Here is a 19,245-nt window from a genome sequence, read left to right on the forward strand (position 1 = left end):
ATGAGACAGGTCTGGGGTCTGTGGTGAATGAGACAGGTCTGGGGTCTGTGTTGAATGAGACAGGTCTGGGGTCTGTGTTGAATGTGAATGAGACAGGTCTGGGGTCTGTGCTGAATGAGACAGGTCTGGGGTCTGTGTTGAATGAGACAGGTCTGGGGTCTGTGTTGAATGAGACAGGTCTGGGGTCTGTGCTGAATGAGACAGGTCTGGGGTCTGTGCTGAATGAGACAGGTCTTGGGTCTGTGCTGAATGAGACAGGTCTGGGGTCTGTGGTGAATGAGACAGGTCTGGGGTCTGTGTTGAATGTGAATGAGACAGGTCTGGGGTCTGTGTTGAATGTGAATGAGACAGGTCTGGGGTCTGTGTTGAATGTGAATGAGACAGGTCTGGGGTCTGTGCTGAATGAGACAGGTCTGGGGTCTGTGTTGAATGAGACAGGTCTGGGGTCTGTGTTGAATGAGACAGGTCTGGGGTCTGTGCTGAATGAGACAGGTCTGGGGTCTGTGCTGAATGAGACAGGTCTGGTGTCTGTGTTGAATGAGACAGGTCTGGGGTCTGTGTTGAATGAGACAGGTCTGGGGTCTGTGTTGAATGAGACAGGTCTGGGGTCTGTGTTGAATGAGACAGGTCTGGGGTCTGTGCTGAATGAGACAGGTCTGGGGTCTGTGCTGAATGAGACAGGTCTGGTGTCTGTGTTGAATGAGACAGGTCTGGGGTCTGTGTTGAATGAGACAGGTCTGGGGTCTGTGTTGAATGAGACAGGTCTGGGGTCTGTGCTGAATCAGACAGGTCTGGGGTCTGTGGTGAATGAGACAGGTCTGGGGTCTGTGCTGAATGAGACAGGTCTGGGGTCTGTGTTGAATGAGACAGGTCTGGGGTCTGTGGTGAATGAGACAGGTCTGGGGTCTGTGTTGAATGTGAATGAGAGAGGTCTGGGGTCTGTGTTGAATGTGAATGAGACAGGTCTGGGGTCTGTGCTGAATGAGACAGGTCTGGGGTCTGTGTTGAATGAGACAGGTCTGGGGTCTGTGTTGAATGAGACAGGTCTGGGGTCTGTGCTGAATGAGACAGGTCTGGGGTCTGTGCTGAATGAGACAGGTCTGGTGTCTGTGTTGAATGAGACAGGTCTGGGGTCTGTGTTGAATGAGACAGGTCTGGGGTCTGTGTTGAATGAGACAGGTCTGGGGTCTGTGCTGAATCAGACAGGTCTGGTGTCTGTGGTGAATGAGACAGGTCTGGGGTCTGTGCTGAATGAGACAGGTCTGGGGTCTGTGTTGAATGAGACAGGTCTGGGGTCTGTGTTGAATGAGACAGGTCTGGGGTCTGTGCTGAATGAGACAGGTCTGGGGTCTGTGCTGAATGAGACAGGTCTTGGGTCTGTGCTGAATGAGACAGGTCTGGGGTCTGTGGTGAATGAGACAGGTCTGGGGTCTGTGTTGAATGTGAATGAGACAGGTCTGGGGTCTGTGTTGAATGTGAATGAGACAGGTCTGGGGTCTGTGTTGAATGTGAATGAGACAGGTCTGGGGTCTGTGCTGAATGAGACAGGTCTGGGGTCTGTGTTGAATGAGACAGGTCTGGGGTCTGTGTTGAATGAGACAGGTCTGGGGTCTGTGCTGAATGAGACAGGTCTGGGGTCTGTGCTGAATGAGACAGGTCTGGTGTCTGTGTTGAATGAGACAGGTCTGGGGTCTGTGTTGAATGAGACAGGTCTGGGGTCTGTGTTGAATGAGACAGGTCTGGGGTCTGTGTTGAATGAGACAGGTCTGGGGTCTGTGCTGAATGAGACAGGTCTGGGGTCTGTGCTGAATGAGACAGGTCTGGTGTCTGTGTTGAATGAGACAGGTCTGGGGTCTGTGTTGAATGAGACAGGTCTGGGGTCTGTGTTGAATGAGACAGGTCTGGGGTCTGTGCTGAATGAGACAGGTCTGGGGTCTGTGCTGAATCAGACAGGTCTGGTGTCTGTGGTGAATGAGACAGGTCTGGGGTCTGTGCTGAATGAGACAGGTCTGGGGTCTGTGTTGAATGAGACAGGTCTGGGGTCTGTGTTGAATGTTAATGAGACAGGTCTGGGGTCTGTGCTGAATGAGACAGGTCTGGGGTCTGTGTTGAATGAGACAGGTCTGGGGTCTGTGCTGAATGAGACAGGTCTGGGGTCTGTGTTGAATGAGACAGGTCTGGGGTCTGTGCTGAATGAGACAGGTCTGGGGTCTGTGTTGAATGTAAATAAATATATTTATAATAAAATAATACTAATTAATAATGACAACAATCAGGATGTGCCAGTGGTGTTAATATAGATGGACAAACTCCATGCTTCTGTCTATGTATATTATATAGGGGTTTCATCAGCTGGGCGACAGCTCCTTAGTGCCCATTGGCTAGAAGAGTGGTCTAATATGAAAATCGATTTAACATCATTTTTGACCTAAATGTTATTTGGATAATTTCTGGAGATGGAAATTATATTTTAGATTGTGTCGTCATCAATGTTTATTTGGGTAGGAGCCCGGACTCCTTCATCAAGGGGACAGGAATTGGTTAAACTCTCAGTTTTAATACATGTACAGAATGATCCTCTTTCCCCAAAAGCATGATGGTCTTTCTGACTTGAAGAGGTTCACGTGGTGCCGGAATATCGATCTGTCAACCAGTTTGTCCTGGGATGATATTTAGTTGAGCTTTAAGGTGTATTGACACACCATCCAGATTGTCATTAATCACTGCACCAGGCTCAAAGGGTTGATCAGTGTTATTGTTTTTTTTACCCATCGACCAATAGGAGCCCTTCTTTGCGAGGCGTTGTAAAACCTCCCTGGTCTTTGTGGTTGAATCTGGTGTTTGAAATTCACTGCTGGACTGAGGGAGCTTAAAGATAATTGTATGTGTGGGAACACAGAGATGAGAGAGTCTTTCAAACATCATGTTAAACACTATAGTTGAACACACAGCGAGTGCATGCAACAAATTATAGATTTATATATGGTTGTTATTACTGTATGTTTTGTTTGGGGGGGTGGGGGGGTGTATTGTGTGTTGGCCTTAAGGGGGGGGGGGGGTGTATTGTGTGTTGGCCTCTGAGACTGATGGCCCTCTGGGGGGTAGGTAGAAGGAGAGGCTGATGGCCCTCCCTCTGGGGGTGGAAGGAGAGGCTGATGGCCCTCTGGGGGTGGAAGGAGAGACTGATGGCCCTCTGGGAGGGTAGGTAGAAGGAGAGGCTGATGGCCCTCCCTCTGGGGGTGGAAGGAGAGACTGATGGCCCTCTGGGGGGTAGGTAGAAGGAGAAGCTGATGGCCCTCCCTCTGGGGGGTAGGTAGAAGGAGAGGCTGATGGCCCTCCCTCTGGGGGTGGAAGGAGAGGCTGATGGCCCTCTGGGGGGTAGGTAGAAGGAGAGGCTGATGGCCCTCTGGGGGGTAGGTAGAAGGAGAGGCTGATGGCCCTCCCTCTGGGGGTGGAAGGAGAGGCTGATGGCCCTCTGGGGGGGGGGGTAGGTAGAAGGAGAGGCTGATGGCCCTCCCTCTGGGGGTGGAAGGAGAGACTGATGGCCCTCTGGGTGGGTAGGTAGAAGGAGAGGCTGATGGCCATCCCTCTGGGGGTGGAAGGAGAGACTGATGGCCCTCTGGGGGGTAGGTAGAAGGAGAAGCTGATGGCCCTCCCTCTGGGGGGTAGGTAGAAGGAGAGGCTGATGGCCCTCCCTCTGGGAGTGGAAGGAGAGGCTGATGGCCCTCTGGGGGGTAGGTAGAAGGAGAGGCTGATGGCCCTCTGGGGGGGTAGGTAGAAGGAGAGGCTGATGGCCCTCTGGGGGGTAGGTAGAAGGAGAGGCTGATGGCCCTCTGGGGGGGTAGGTAGAAGGAGAGGCTGATGGCCCTCCCTCTGGGAGTGGAAGGAGAGACTGATGGCCCTCAGAGGGGGTAGGTAGAAGGAGAGGCTGATGGCCCTCTGGGGGGTAGGTAGAAGGAGAGGCTGATGGCCCTCCCTCTGGGGGTGGAAGGAGAGGCTGATGGCCCTCCCTCTGGGGGTGGAAGGAGAGACTGATGGCCCTCTGGGAGGGTAGGTAGAAGGAGAGGCTGATGGCCCTCCCTCTGGGGGTGGAAGGAGAGACTGATGGCCCTCTGGGGGTTAGGTAGAAGGAGAAGCTGATGGCCCTCCATCTGGGGGGTAGTTAGAAGGAGAGGCTGATGGCCCTCCCTCTTGGGGTGGAAGGAGAGGCTGATGGTCCTCTGGGGGGTAGGTAGAAGGAGAGGCTGATGGCCCTCTGGGGGGGGTAGGTAGAAGGAGAGGCTGATGGCCCTCCCTCTGGGAGTGGAAGGAGAGACTGATGGCCCTCAGGGGGGGTAGTTAGAAGGAGAGGCTGATGGCCCTCTGGGGGGTAGGTAGAAGGAGAGGCTGATGGCCCTCCCTCTGGGGGTGGAAGGAGAGACTGATGGCCCTCCCTCTGGGAGGGTAGGTAGAAGGAGAGGCTGATGGCCCTCCCTCTGGGGGTGGAAGGAGAGCCTGATGGCCCTCTGGGGGGGTAAGAAGGAGAGACTGATGGCCCTCTGGGGGGTAGGTAGAAGGAGAGGCTGATGGCCCTCCCTCTGGGGGGTAGGTAGAAGGAGAGGCTGATGGCCCTCCCTCTGGGAGTGGAAGGAGAGACTGATGGCCCTCAGGGGGGGTAGGTAGAAGGAGAGGCTGATGGCCCTCTGGGGGGTAGGTAGAAGGAGAGGCTGATGGCCCTCCCTCTGGGGGTGGAAGGAGAGGCTGATGGCCCTCCCTCTGGGGGTGGAAGGAGAGGCTGATGGCCCTCCCTCTGGGGGTGGAAGGAGAGACTGATGGCCCTCTGGGGGGGTAGGTAGAAGGAGAGACTGATTGCCCTCTGGGGGGTAGGTAGAAGGAGAGGCTGATGGCCCTCCCTCTGGGAGTGGAAGGAGAGACTGATGGCCCTCTGGGGGGGTAGGTAGAAGGAGAGACTGATGGCCCTCCCTCTGGGGGGTAGGTAGAAGGAGAGGCTGATGGCCCTCCCTCTGGGGGTGGAAGGAGAGGCTGATGGCCCTCTGGGGGGGTAGGTAGAAGGAGAGGCTGATGGCCCTCTGGGGGGTAGGTAGAAGGAGAGGCTGATGGCCCTCCCTCTGGGGGTGGAAGGAGAGGCTGATGGCCCTCCCTCTGGGGGGGTAGGTAGAAGGAGAGGCTGATGGCCCTCCCTCTGGGGGGGAGTAGGTAGAAGGAGAGGCTGATGGCCCTCTGGGGGGGTAGGTAGAAGGAGAGTCTGATGGCCCTCCCTCTGGGGGGGGGTAGGTGGAAGGAGAGGCTGATGGCCCTCCCTTTGGGGGGGGTAGGTAGAAGGAGAGGCTGATGGCCCTCTAGGGGGGTAGGTAGAAGGAGAGACTGATGGCCCTCTGGGGGGGTAGGTAGAAGGAGAGTCTGATGGCCCTCCCTCTGGGGGGGGTAGGTGGAAGGAGAGGCTGATGGCCCTCCCTTTGGGGGGGTAGGTAGAAGGAGAGGCTGATGGCCCTCCCTCTCGGGGGGGGGGGGGGGGGGGGTCGGTAGAAGTTGAGGCTGATGGCCCTCTGAGGGGGGTAGGTAGAAGGAGAGGCTGATGGCCCTCTAGGGGGGTAGGTAGAAGGAGAGACTGATGGCCCTCCCTCTGGGGGGGTAGGTGGAAGGAGAGGCTGATGGCCCTCTCTCTGGGGGGTAGGTAGAAGGAGAGGCTGATGGCCCTCCCTCTGGGGGGGGTAGGTAGAAGGAGAGGCTGATGGCCCTCCCTCTGGGGGGGGTAGGTGGAAGGAGAGTCTGATGGCCCTCCCTCTGGGGGGGGGGTAGGTGGAAGGAGAGGCTGATGGCCCTCCCTCTGGGGGGGGTAGGTGGAAGGAGAGGCTGATGGCCCTCCCTCTGGGGGGGTAGGTGGAAGGAGAGTCTGATGGCCCTCCCTCTGGGGGGGGGGTAGGTGGAAGGAGAGGCTGATGATAGAGGGAGGGATGGAGATCAGATTCCTCCTCGTATCAGGGAGAGTAAAGTGTCTGCTGCTGATTCCGTTCCTCCAACACTCGATCCTTCGCTCTGTTGATTTATCCATTACTGGCCCTTCTCCTTGACCTGATTCAGGGCCCGAGGAAATAAAACAATTCAACGCCTCCTGTTATGTCAGAAGTCCTATGTTTTTTTAATGAAACATCAATATTGTAATTAGCGTATTTTCCTTCATGTGCGTCATTAAATGTAGATTCACATTCACATTCTCCTCTGTTCTGTCCTCTCTCCTCTGTCTCCTCTCCTCTGTCTCCTCTCCTCTGTCTCCTCTCCTCTGTCTCCTCTCCTCTCCTCTGTCCTCTCCTCTCCTCTGTCTCCTCTCCTCTGTCATCTGTTCTCTACTGTCTTCTCTCCTCTGTCCTCACCTCTGTCCTCTCTCCTCTGTCCTCTGTTCTTTCCTCTCCTCTCCTCTGTCCTCTCTCCTCTCCTCTCCTCTCCTCTCCTCTCCTCTCCTCTCCTCTCCTCTCCTCTCCTCTCCTCTCCTCTGTCTCCTCTGTCTCCTCTCCTCTCCTCTCCTCTCCTCTCCTGTCTCCTCTCCTCTCCTCTCCTCTCCTCTCCTCTCCTCTCCTCTCCTCTCCTCTCCTCTCCTCTCCTCTCCTCTCCTCTCCTCTCCTCTCCTCTCCTCTCCTCTCCTCTCCTCTCCTCTCCTCTCGCCTCTCTCCTCTCCTCTCCTCTCCTCTCCTCTCCTCTCCTCTCCTCTCCTCTCCTCTCCTCCCCTCTCCTCTCCTCTCCTCCCCTCTCCTCTCCTCTCCTCTCCTCTGTCCTCTCCTCTCCTCTGTCTCCTCTCTTCTCCTCTGTCTCCTCTCCTCTGTCATCTGTTCTCTACTGTCTTCTCTCCTCTGTCCTCACCTCTGTCCTCTCTCCTCTGTTCTTTCCTCTCCTCTGTCCTCTCTCCTCTCTTCTCCTCTCCTCTCCTCTCCTCTCCTCTCCTCTCCTCTCCTCTCCTCTCCTCTCCTCTCCTCTCCTCTCCTCTCCTCTCCTCTCCTCTCCTCTCCTCCCCTCTCCTCTCCTCTAGCCCCATTTCTATTTCTGTGGACATATTTGCCGCTGCTCTCCATATATCAGGTTGTCAGAATCAGACTTAAAGACCTCCGAGGCTGAAAGGGACAGAGCTCTCACTGTGCCATCACGTCTGAAAGGGACAGAGCTCACACTGTGCCATCACGTCTGAAAGGGACAGAGCTCACACTGTGCCATCACGTCTGAAAGGGACAGAGCTCACACTGCCTTCACTTCTGAAAGGGACAGAGCTCACACTGCCATCACGTCTGAAAGGGACAGTGCTCACACTGTGCCATCACGTCTGAAAGGGACAGAGCTCACACTGCCATCACGTCTGAAAGGGACAGTGCTCACACTGTGCCATCACGTCTGAAAGGGACAGAGCTCACACTGTGCCGTCATGTCTGAAAGGGACAGAGCTCACACTGTGCCATCACGTCTGAAAGGGACAGAGCTCACACTGTGCCATCACGTCTGAAAGGGACAGAGCTCACACTGTGCCATCACGTCTGAAAGGGACAGAGCTCACACTGTGCCATCACGTCTGAAAGGGACAGAGCTCACACTGTGCCATCACGTCTGAAAGGGACAGAGCTCACACTGTGCCATCACGTCTGAAAGGGACAGAGCTCACACTGCCATCACGTCTGAAAGGGACAGAGCTCACACTGCCTTCACGTCTGAAAGGGACAGAGCTCACACTGTGCCATCACGTCTGAAAGGGACAGAGCTCACACTGCCATCACGTCTGAAAGGGACAGAGCTCACACTGCGCCTTCACGTCTGAAAGGGACAGAGCTCACACTGCCGTCACGTCTGAAAGGGACAGAGCTCACACTGTGCCATCACGTCTGAAAGGGACAGAGCTCACACTGTGCCATCACGTCTGAAAGGGACAGAGCTCACACTGTGCCATCACGTCTGAAAGGGACAGAGCTCACACTGCGCCATCACGTCTGAAAGGGACAGAGCTCACACTGTGCCGTCACGTTTGTTGTTGAAGGTTTGAAGAACCGGGGTAAATCCTCTGTGAGAAGTTGAAAGTGACATGAAAGAAGTATGGATCAGCCTCCTAGCAGGCAGGATTATGTCTGTCTGTACTTCCTGTCTGTCCTCCCCTCAGCTCTGAAACCCTCTGAATCACACATGATATTCCCGCTCAAGCAGCCTAAGCTATGTGTAATAAACAACTTAAGAGAAATAACAGCTTTGGGAATTCATCTATTTTCTCCTCGATTTTAGACGAGGGAATAGCATTATTATTAGACGTGTCGCCCCACAGGGGGATTGAGGGGCTAAAAGGAGAGAGAGGGTTTTTTGTTGTTTTACTTTTGAAGGAGATGTGATTTTAAAATGGACTCCGATCAGCCCTGTTTTAGTCCATTCAGTGTTTCGACTATCGGTTCCGTCTGGAGGAGTTCTCCCTCCGCCTGTCTGAATGTGCTGACGGTTTTTAATAGGTTATAAAAAACCACACACAGGCCAGCCACTCCAGGGACGTTTGGCTTTCATCGCGTTTTCAACATGGCGTCCCAGCTCTCTAGTCTAGTATGGATCCAGCTCTCTAGTCTAGTATGGATCCAGCTCTCTAGTCTAGTATGGATCCAGCTCTCTAGTCTAGTATGGATCCAGCTCTCTAGTCTAGTATGGATCCAGCTCTCTAGTCTAGTATGGATCCAGCTCTCTAGTCTAGGATGGATCCAGCTCTCTAGTCTAGTATGGATCCAGCTCTCTAGTCTAGTATGGATCCAGCTCTCTAGTCTAGTATGGATCCAGCTCTCTAGTCTAGTATGGATCCAGCTCTCTAGTCTAGTATGGATCCAGCTCTCTAGTCTAGTATGGATCCAGCTCTCTAGTCTAGTATGGATCCAGCTCTCTAGTCTAGGATGGATCCAGCTCTCTAGTCTAGTATGGATCCAGCTCTCTAGTCTAGTATGGATCCAGCTCTCTAGTCTAGGATGGATCCAGCTCTCTAGTCTAGTATGGATCCAGCTCTCTAGTCTAGTATGGATCCAGCTCTCTAGTCTAGTATGGATCCAGCTCTCTATTCTAGTCTGGATAGGTAGGTAGGGCTTGTGTCCCAAATGGAACCTGTCTGTTCTGTGTTGTGCACTCGTTGAGACCAGATACAGTTATCATCTAGTCCAGTTGTTCCCAAGCAGGGGGTACTCGGATCCCTGGGGGTACTTGGTCTATCCTCAGGGGGTACCAGGATCCCTGGGGGTACTTGGTCTATCTACACGGGTACTAGGATCCCTGGGGGTACTTGGTCTATCTACACGGGTACTAGGATCCCTGGGGGTACTTGGTCTATCTACACGGGTACTAGGATCCCTCGGGGTACTTGGTCTATCTATAGGGGGTACTAGGATCCCTGGGGGTACTTGGTCTATCTACACGGGTACTAGGATCCCTCGGGGTACTTGGTCTATCTACAGAGGGTACGAGGACCCCTGGGGGTACTTGGTCTATCTACACGGGTACCAGGATCCCTGGGGGTACTTGGTCTATCTACACGGGTACTAGGATCCCTGGGGGTACTTGGTCTATCTACACGGGTACTAGGATCCCTGGGGGTACTTGGTCTATCTACACGGGTACTAGGATCCCTCGGGGTACTTGGTCTATCAATAGGGGGTACTAGGATCCCTGGGGGTACCTGGCCTATCCTCAGGGGGTACTAGGATCCCTGGGTGTACTTGGTCTATCCTCAGGGGGTACTTGAAGACTCATGAGACCGTAGGGTTCCTGGTAAAATCCACATGAGGGGGAACATCAGGGGTACTCTGGGCAGAGCAGAATTCAGTTGGTGGTACAGTAGCCTCTGGTCTCGTCCATCCAGTGACCAATAGATGAGTTTTAAAACGACCACTTTGGATAAAAATTGGTTTATTTATTAATGAGCTGTTTTTCCTTCTCCCCCCAGCTGGGTGCAGAGCTTTGGCCACGAGGGTCTGGGACTGCTGCTAGACATTCTGGAGAAGCTGCTTCACAAGAAACAGTAAGGACACACACACCGTATGCTCACACACACACACACACACACACACACACACACACACACACACACACACACACGGGCGGATGAACACGCAAACACACTGACTGCATTTACTCAATGTAGAAACATCACATGTTCAATATAAATGTTAATCTCATCTCTACTCCATTTCTCTCTCTACCTCTCTCCGCCTCCCTCTACCACCCTCTACCACCCTCTACCTCTCTCTCTCTACCTCTCTCTACCTCTCTCCGCCTCCCTCTACCTCCCTCTACCTCTCTCTACCTCCCTCTCTCTCCCTCTACCTCTCTCTCTCTCCACCTCTCTCTACCTCTCTCTACCTCTCTCTACCTCTCTCTACCTCTCTCTACCTCTCTCTACCTCTCTCTACCTCTCTCTACCTCCCTCTACCTCTCTCCGCCTCCCTCTACCTCCCTCTACCTCCCTCTACCTCCCTCTACCTCCCTCTACCTCTCTCTACCTCTCTCTACCTCTCTCTACCTCTCTCTACCTCTCTCTACCTCTCTCTACCTCCCCGTACCCCTCTCTACCTCCCCCTACCTCTCTCTACCTCTACCTCTTGCTTACCTCTGTCTCTCTCTCTACTCTCAATTCAATTCAAGGGGCTTTATTGGCATGGGAAACGTGTTAACATTGCCAAAGCAAGTGCTGACTCTCTCTGTCTGTTGCCTCTGTAGCCAGGATAAACCTGACAAGAAGCTACTCTCTGTCTGTTGTCTCTGTAGCCAGGATAAACCTGACAAGAAGCTACTCTCTGTCAGTTGCCTCTGTAGCCAGGATAAACCTGACAAGAAGCTACTCTCTCTGTCTGTTGTCTCTGTAGCCAGGATAAACATGACAAGAAGCTACTCTCTCTGTCTGTTGTCTCTGTAGCCAGGATAAACCTGACAAGAAGCTACTCTCTCTGTCTGTTGTCTCTGTAGCCAGGATAAACCTGACAAGAAGCTACTCTCTCTGTCTGTTGTCTCTGTAGCCAGGATAAACCTGACAAGAAGCTACTCTCTGTCTGTTGTCTCTGTAGCCAGGATAAACCTGACAAGAAGCTACTCTCTCTGTCTGTTGTCTCTGTAACCAGGATAAACCTGACAAGAAGCTACTCTCTCTGTCTGTTGTCTCTGTAGCCAGGACAAACCTGACAAGAAGAGCCAGCATAAAGTCATCCAGTGCCTCAAAGCCTTCATGAACAACAAGGTAATGTAGCCAATCCTTCATGAACAACGAGGTAATGTAGCCAATCCTTCATGAACAACAAGTTAATGTAGCTAATCCTTCATGGACAACAAGGTAATGTAGCTAATCCTTCATGGACAACAAGGTAATGTAGCCAATCCTTCATGAACAACAAGGTAATGTAGCCAATCCTTCATGAACAACGAGGTAATGTAGCCAATCCTTCATGAACAATGAGGTAATGTAGCTAATCCTTCATGAACAATGAGGTAATGTAGCCAATCCTTCATGAACAACAAGGTAATGTAGCTAATCCTTCATGAACAATGAGGTAATGTAGCCAATCCTTCATGAACAACAAGGTAATGTAGCTAATCCTTCATGAACAACAAGGTAATGTAGCCAATCCTTCATGAACAACGAGGTAATGTTGCCAATCCTTCATGAACAACAAGGTAATGTAGCCAATCCTTCATGAACAACAAGGTAATGTAGCTAATCCTTCATGAACAACAAGGTAATGTAGCCAATCCTTCATAAACAACAAGGTAATGTAGCTAATCCTTCATGAACAACAAGGTAATGTCTGAGAGAGGAGGAATGTGTGGCAATGTGTCCCACTGCTGAATTGGTTCTGGTACTTCCTGTCCCTTCTGGGAGAGGAGAAATGTGTCCCACTGCTGAGTTGGTTCTGATACTTCCTGTCCCTTCTGGGAGAGGAGGAATGTGTCCCACTGCTGAATTGGTTCTGGTACTTCCTGTCCCTTCTGGGAGAGGAGAAATGTGTCCCACTGCTGAATTGGTTCTGGTACTTCCTGTCCCTTCTGGGAGAGGAGAAATGTGTCCCACTGCTGAATTGGTTCTGGTACTTCCTGTCCCTTCTGGGAGAGGAGAAATGTGTCCCACTGCTGAGTTGGTTCTGGTACTTCCTGTCCCTTCTGGGAGAGATGGAATGTGTCCCACTGCTGAATTGGTTCTGGTACTTCCTGTCCCTTCTGGGAGAGGAGGAATGTGTCCCACTGCTGAATTGGTTCTGGTACTTCCTGTCCCTTCTGGGTGAGGAGGAATGTCTCCCTCTGCTGAGTTGGTTCTGGTACTTCCTGTCCCTTCTGGGAGAGGAGGAACGTGTCCCACTGCTGAATTGGTTCTGGTACTTCCTGTCCCTTCTGGGAGAGGAGGAACGTGTCCCACTGCTGAGTTGGTTCTGGTACTTCCTGTCCCTTCTGGGAGAGGAGGAATGTGTCCCACTGCTGAATTGGTTCTGGTACTTCCTGTGGTACTTCCTGTGGTAATTCCTGTGGTACTTCCTGTGGTACTTCCTGTGGTACTTCCTGTGGTACTTCCTGTGGTACTTCCTGTCCCTTCTATTCAGACTCTTTGACCTATTTCACGTTTTGTTGTTAAAACCAACATTCAAAATGGCTTAAATAAAACAAAATATCTCACCCATCTATACACAATACACCATAGTAACAAAGTGAACATTTCTAGGTAAATGTTCGCACATTTATTGAACATGAAATACAGGAAGTGTTTTTACGTAAGTCTTCACAGCCCTGAGTCGATACGTTGTGGAAACACATTCGGCAGCCATTTGCCTCTTTCTGGGTCACGTCTTGGAGATGTTTTCACACCTGGTGAATGCAACGTTCTTCCAGCTCTGTCAAATGGGCGGTTGTTCATCGCTAGGCAACCGTGTTCAGGTTTGGCCACAGATTTTCAAGTTGATTCACAGTGGGTTCAGAAAGTATTCAGACCCTCTTGATTTTTTTCCACATTTTGTTACGTTACAGCCTCATTCTAAAATTGATTAAATATATATTTTTTCCCCTCATCAATCTACACAAAATTCCTCATAATGAATGTAAAAATAGTTTTTTTGAATTGTTTTGCTAATTTATTAAGAATTGAATACAAAATATCACATTTGCACAAGTATTCAGACCCTTTACCATCAGAGACTTGTCCAGAAGCCACTCCTACGTTGTCTTGGCTGTGTGCTTAGGGTCGTTGTCCTGTTGGAAGGTGAATCTTCACCCCAGTCTGAGGTCCTGAGGTCAGTGGAGCAGGTTTTCATTAAGGATCTCTCTGTTCTTTGCTCCTTTCATCTTTACCTCCATCATGACTAGTCTCCCAGTCTCCCACAGCATGATGCTGCCACCACCATGCTTCACGACAAAAGGTCAACCTGGACGAGAGTCATGACGACCAAAAGGTCAACCTGGACGAGAGTCATGACGACCAAAAGGTCAACCTGGACGAGAGTCATGACGACCAAAAGGTCAACCTGGACGAGAGTCATGACGACCGAAAGGTCAACCTGGACGAGAGTCATGACGACCAAGACGTCAACCTGGACGAGAGTCATGACGACCAAGACGTCAACCTGGACGAGAGTCATGACGACCAAGACGTCAACCTGGACGAGAGTCATGACGACCAAGACGTCAACCTGGACGAGAGTCATGACGACCAAGACGTCAACCTGGACGAGAGTCATGACGACCAAGACGTCAACCTGGACGAGAGTCATGACGACCAAGACGTCAACCTGGACGAGAGTCATGACGACCAAGACGTCAACCTGGACGAGAGTCATGACGACCAAGACGTCAACCTGGACGAGAGTCATGACGACCAAGACGTCAACCTGGACGAGAGTCATGACAACCAAGACGTCAACCTGGACGAGAGTCATGACGACCAAGACGTCAACCTGGACGAGAGTCATGACGACCAAGACGTCGACCTGGACGAGAGTCATGACGACCAAGACGTCGACCTGGACGAGAGTCATGACGACCAAGACGTCGACCTGGACGAGAGTCATGACGACCAAGACGTCAACCTGGACGAGAGTCATGACGACCAAGACGTCAACCTGGACGAGAGTCACGGCGACGACCTGGACGAGTCACGACGACAAACGACAACCTGCGTATTTTATTCCTCTTGTTTAACTATTTTAATTGTATTTTATATTTATTCTTAACTCTATTGTTGGGAAGATGCTCGTCGGAAAGTATCTCGCGGTAAAGTCCAGACCCGTTGTCTTTTAGCGCGTGTGACAGATGAAACTGGATCTGACCCGTTGTCTTTTAGCGCGTGTGACAGATGAAACTGGACCTGACCCGTTGTCTTTTAGCGCGTGTGACAGATGAAACTGGATCTGATTTGTTTTATTGGAAACGTGTGTAGCCTGAATGTCTTGACTTTAAATGATCATAAATGCCGTTTTGGGATGCAGCCCGACCTCATCCTCTCGGAGAGGAGGTGTCGTTGTGTGGAGCTGAAGCCCAGTGGAGCTCGTCTGGCACACCACTCCTCCTCTCCTCTCGTTGTAAGGTCTTGTGTAATCCTGTTTCCACAACAGGTGCAGAGCGCCTCTTTTACCCAGCGGCACTGACTCACAGACCTTGCCCTCGCCTCCTGCTGCATCTTGGGATACGTCTCGCCCACAGCGCCTGCGGAGGCTGCCAGACAGGTGTTCCAAACCAGCTGTCAGTGCCTTTCCCCCTCCCTCCCTTCCTCCCTCCCTCTCTCCCTTCCTCCCTCCCTCTCTCTTCCTCCTTCCCTCTCTTCCTCCTTCTCCTCCTCCCTCTCTCCCTCTTCCTCCCTCCCTCCCTCTTCCTCCTTCCCTCCCCCCCTCTTCCTCCATCCCTCCCTCTTCCTCCTTCCCTCTCTTCCTCCTTCCCTCCCTCTTCCTCCTTCGCTCTCTTCCTCCTTCCCTGCCCTCCTCCTTCCATCTCTCCCCTCCTCCTTCCCTCCCTCTCTTCTTCCCTCTCTCTCTCCCTCCCTCCCTCTCTTCCTCCTTTCCTCCCTCCCTCCCTCTTCCTCCCTCCCTCCCTCCCTCTTCCTCCTTCCCTCCCTCCCTCCCTCCCTCTTCCTCCCTCCCTCCCTCCCTCTTCCTCCTTCCCTCCCTCCCTCCCTCCCTCTTCCTCCTTCCCTCCCTCTCTTCTTCCCTCCCTCTCTTCCTCCTTCCTCCCTCCCTCTCTTCCTCCTTCCCTCCCTCTTCCTCCTTCCCTCCCTCTTCCTCCTTCCCTCCCTCTTCCTCCTTCCCTCCCTCTTCCTCCTTCCATCTCTCCCCTCCTCCTTCCCTCCCTCTCTTCTTCCCTCCCTCTCTTCTTCCCTCCCTCTCTTCCTCCCTCCCTCTTCCTCCCTCCCTCTCTTCCTCCTTCCCTCCCTCCCTCTCTTCCTCCTTCCCTCCTTCCCTTCCCTCAGCTTCTTGATATGCCACACCTGTCAGGTGGATGGATTATCTTGGCTAAGGAGAAATGCTCACTAACAGGAACATTTCTGGGATATTTTATTTCAGCTCGTGAAACATGGGACTGACTCTTTACATGCCATTTTGAATCAACAGGCCGGGCTGGCGTCAGCAACTGGCCAGACGCGAGTATCACCTGTGTTCCACTACATTCTCTTTCTCGCTAAATGAAACAAGGAGGAACATGTGTTTACCTTCTCTCCTTCCCTTCATCCCTTCTCTCCTTCCCTTCATCCCTTCTCTCCTTCCCTTTATCCCTTCTCTCCTTCATCCCTTCTCTCCTTCCCTCCCTTCTCTCCTTCCCTTCATCCCTTCTCTCCTTCCCTTCATCCCTTCTCTCCTCCTTTCCCTTCTCTCCTTCCCTTCATCCCTTCTCTCCTTCCCTTCATCCCTTCTCTCCTTCCCTCCCTTCTCTCCTTCCCTTCATCCCTTCTCTCCTTCCCTTCATCCCTTCTCTCCTCCCCTCCCTTCTCTCCTTCCCTTCATCCCTTCTCTCCTTCCCTTCATCCCTTCTCTCCTTCCCTTCATCCCTTCTCTCCTTCCCTTCATCCCTTCTCTTCTTCCCTCCCTTCTCTCCTTCCCTTCATCCCTTCTCTCTTCCCCTCCCTTCTCTCCTTCCCTCCCTTTTCTCCTTCCCTTCATCCCTTCCCTCCTTCCCTTCATCCCTTCTCTCCTTCCCTTCATCCCTTCTCTCCTCCCCTCCCTTCTCTCCTTCCCTTCATCCCTTCTCTCCTTCCCTTCATCCCTTCTCTCCTTCCCTTCATCCCTTCTCTTCTTCCCTCCCTTCTCTCCTTCCCTTCATCCCTTCTCTCTTCCCCTCCCCTCCCCTCCCCTCCCCTCCCCTCCCCTCCCCTCCCCTCCCCTCCCCTCCCCTCCCCTCCCCTCCCCTCCCCTCCCCTCCCCTCTCCTCCCCTCTCCTCTCCTCTCCTCTCCTCTCCTCTCCTCTCCTCTCCTCTCCTCTCCTCTCCTCTCCTCTCCTCTCCTCTCCCCTCCTCCCCTCCCCTCCCAGACCAAACACACTGTTACTGCAGCAAACGTTTTTAATTGTCTTCTTTATCAACAACAACAAAAGGAAGTCTGGCAACAAAAGGAAGTCTGGCAACAAAAGGAAGTCTGGCAACACAATTCGATCCACATTCTTTAAGATGGGCTTTTAATGAATCATTGTGGGCAAATGAAGACTTCCTGAAATAATAAAGCCTTGTAAAACACTTCACATTTACGAATATGCTAATTTGAAACCAACTTGAAATTAGATTTTTTGATATGTTGTGTTTGTCTTGAATCCTCGGGAGTATTGTGAGAGTAGGAGAGTCGAGTGTCTGGGCCCTGGCAGGACCGGCGCCGTTCCTCACAGCATATGGTCATACTGGTTAATAAACGCTTCTCACTTAAAGATGGTGTGGATTCACAGCTGTCATTACCCCCCCCCCCCTACACACACACACATACACACACACACACACACACACACACACCAATCCTCAGTGTTCCTCAAGCTCATTCCTAACACGCAGCCTGCCGATCAGACTGACACCTCTAACTGTGAAGTGCAGGGAACACGCAGCCTGCCGATCAGACTGACACCTCTAACTGTGAAGTGCAGGGAACACGCAGCCTGCCGATCAGACTGACACCTCTAACTGTGAAGTGCAGGGAACAACGCAGCCTGCCGATCAGACTGACACCTCTAACTGTGAAGTGCAGGGAACACGCAGCCGATCAGACTGACACCTCTAACTGTGAAGTGCAGGGAACAACGCAGCCTGCCGATCAGACTGACACCTCTAACTGTGAAGTGCAGGGAACACGCAGCCTGCCGATCAGACTGACACCTCTAACTGTGAAGTGCAGGGAACAACGCAGCCTGCCGATCAGACTGACACCTCTAACTGTGAAGTGCAGGGAACACGCAGCCTGCCGATCAGACTGACACCTCTAACTGTGAAGTGCAGGGAACACGCAGCCTGCCGATCAGACTGACACCTCTAACTGTGAAGAGCAGGGAACAATGCAGCCTGCCGATCAGACTGACACCTCTAACTGTGAAGTGCAGGGAACACGCAGCCGATCAGACTGACACCTCTAACTGTGAAGTGCAGGGAACAACGCAGCCTGCCGATCGGACTGACACCTCAGATACCACTGGGAAATAATTAACTTTTCTCTCGGAAACCGTTTCAAGTTGGGTTGTTTTCTTTGTGAAATACCTTTAATGCCCCGTACAGTAGACCTTTGTGGGTGGCGATGTCTTGACATTCCAGTTTTAATGATGGCTGTGTTATCTGCTGTGTTAAACCCCGTACAGTAGACCTGTGTGGGTGGCGATGTCTTTACATTCCAGTTTTAATGATGGCTGTGTTATCTGCTGTGTTAAACCCCGTACAGTAGACCTGTGTGGGTGGCGATGTCTTGACATTCCAGTTTTAATGATGGCTGTGTTATCTGCTGTGTTAAACCCCGTACAGTAGACCTGTGTGGGTGGCGATGTCTTGACATTCCAGTTTTAATGATGGCTGTGTTATCTGCTGTGTTAAACCCCGTACAGTAGACCTGTGTGGGTGGCGATGTCTTGACATTCCAGTTTTAATGATGGCTGTGTTATCTGCTGTGTTAAACCCCGTACAGTAGACCTGTGTGGGTGGCGATGTCTTGACATTCCAGTTTTAATGATGGCTGTGTTATCTGCTGTGTTAAACCCCGTACAGTAGACCTGTGTGGGTGGCGATGTCTTGACATTCCAGTTTTAATGATGGCTGTGTTATCTGCTGTGTTAAACCCCGTACAGTAGACCTGTGTGGGTGGCGATGTCTTGACATTCCAGTTTTAATGATGGCTGTGTTATCTGCTGTGTTAAACCCCGTACAGTAGACCTGTGTGGGTGGCGATGTCTTGACATTCCAGTTTTAATGATGGCTGTGTTATCTGCTGTGTTAAACCCCGTACAGTAGACCTGTGTGGGTGGCGATGTCTTGACATTCCAGTTTTAATGATGGCTGTGTTATCTGCTGTGTTAAACCCCGTACAGTAGACCTGTGTGGGTGGCGATGTCTTGACATTCCAGTTTTAATGATGGCTGTGTTATCTGCTGTGTTAAACCCCGTACAGTAGACCTGTGTGGGTGGCGATGTCTTGACATTCCAGTTTTAATGATGGCTGTGTTATCTGCTGTGTTAAACCCCGTACAGTAGACCTGTGTGGGTGGCGATGTCTTGACATTCCAGTTTTAATGATGGCTGTGTTATCTGCTGTGTTAAACCCCGTACAGTAGACCTGTGTGGGTGGCGATGTCTTGACATTCCAGTTTTAATGATGGCTGTGTTATCTGCTGTGTTAAACCCCGTACAGTAGACCTGTGTGGGTGGCGATGTCTTGACATTCCAGTTTTAATGATGGCTGTGTTATCTGCTGTGTTAAACCCCGTACAGTAGACCTGTGTGGGTGGCGATGTCTTGACATTCCAGTTTTAATGATGGCTGTGTTATCTGCTGTGTTAAACCCCGTACAGTAGACCTGTGTGGGTGGCGATGTCTTGACATTCCAGTTTTAATGATGGCTGTGTTATCTGCTGTGTTAAACCCCGTACAGTAGACCTGTGTGGGTGGCGATGTCTTGACATTCCAGTTTTAATGATGGCTGTGTTATCTGCTGTGTTAAACCCCGTACAGTAGACCTGTGTGGGTGGCGATGTCTTGACATTCCAGTTTTAATGATGGCTGTGTTATCTGCTGTGTTAAACCCCGTACAGTAGACCTGTGTGGGTGGCGATGTCTTGACA

The 19,245-nt window shown here is 51.9% G+C and overlaps 1 protein-coding gene across 1 annotated transcript in view; it reads left to right on the forward strand.

Moving 5' to 3' along the window:
• The window catches only part of diaph3 (diaphanous related formin 3), a 711,417-nt gene that overhangs the window by 193,305 nt on the left and 498,867 nt on the right, over positions 1-19,245 (forward strand). The window contains exons 6-7 of the mRNA XM_090206735.1: positions 9,935-10,009; positions 11,152-11,221. Coding sequence (XP_090062861.1) covers positions 9,935-10,009; positions 11,152-11,221 — 145 coding nt within the window. The remainder of the gene's footprint in view (positions 1-9,934; positions 10,010-11,151; positions 11,222-19,245) is intronic.

The sequence above is a fragment of the Oncorhynchus mykiss genome, chromosome 18 (assembly GCF_057628025.1).
Source record: "Oncorhynchus mykiss isolate SJ-2025 chromosome 18, ASM5762802v1, whole genome shotgun sequence".
Lineage (NCBI taxonomy): Eukaryota > Metazoa > Chordata > Actinopteri > Salmoniformes > Salmonidae > Oncorhynchus > Oncorhynchus mykiss.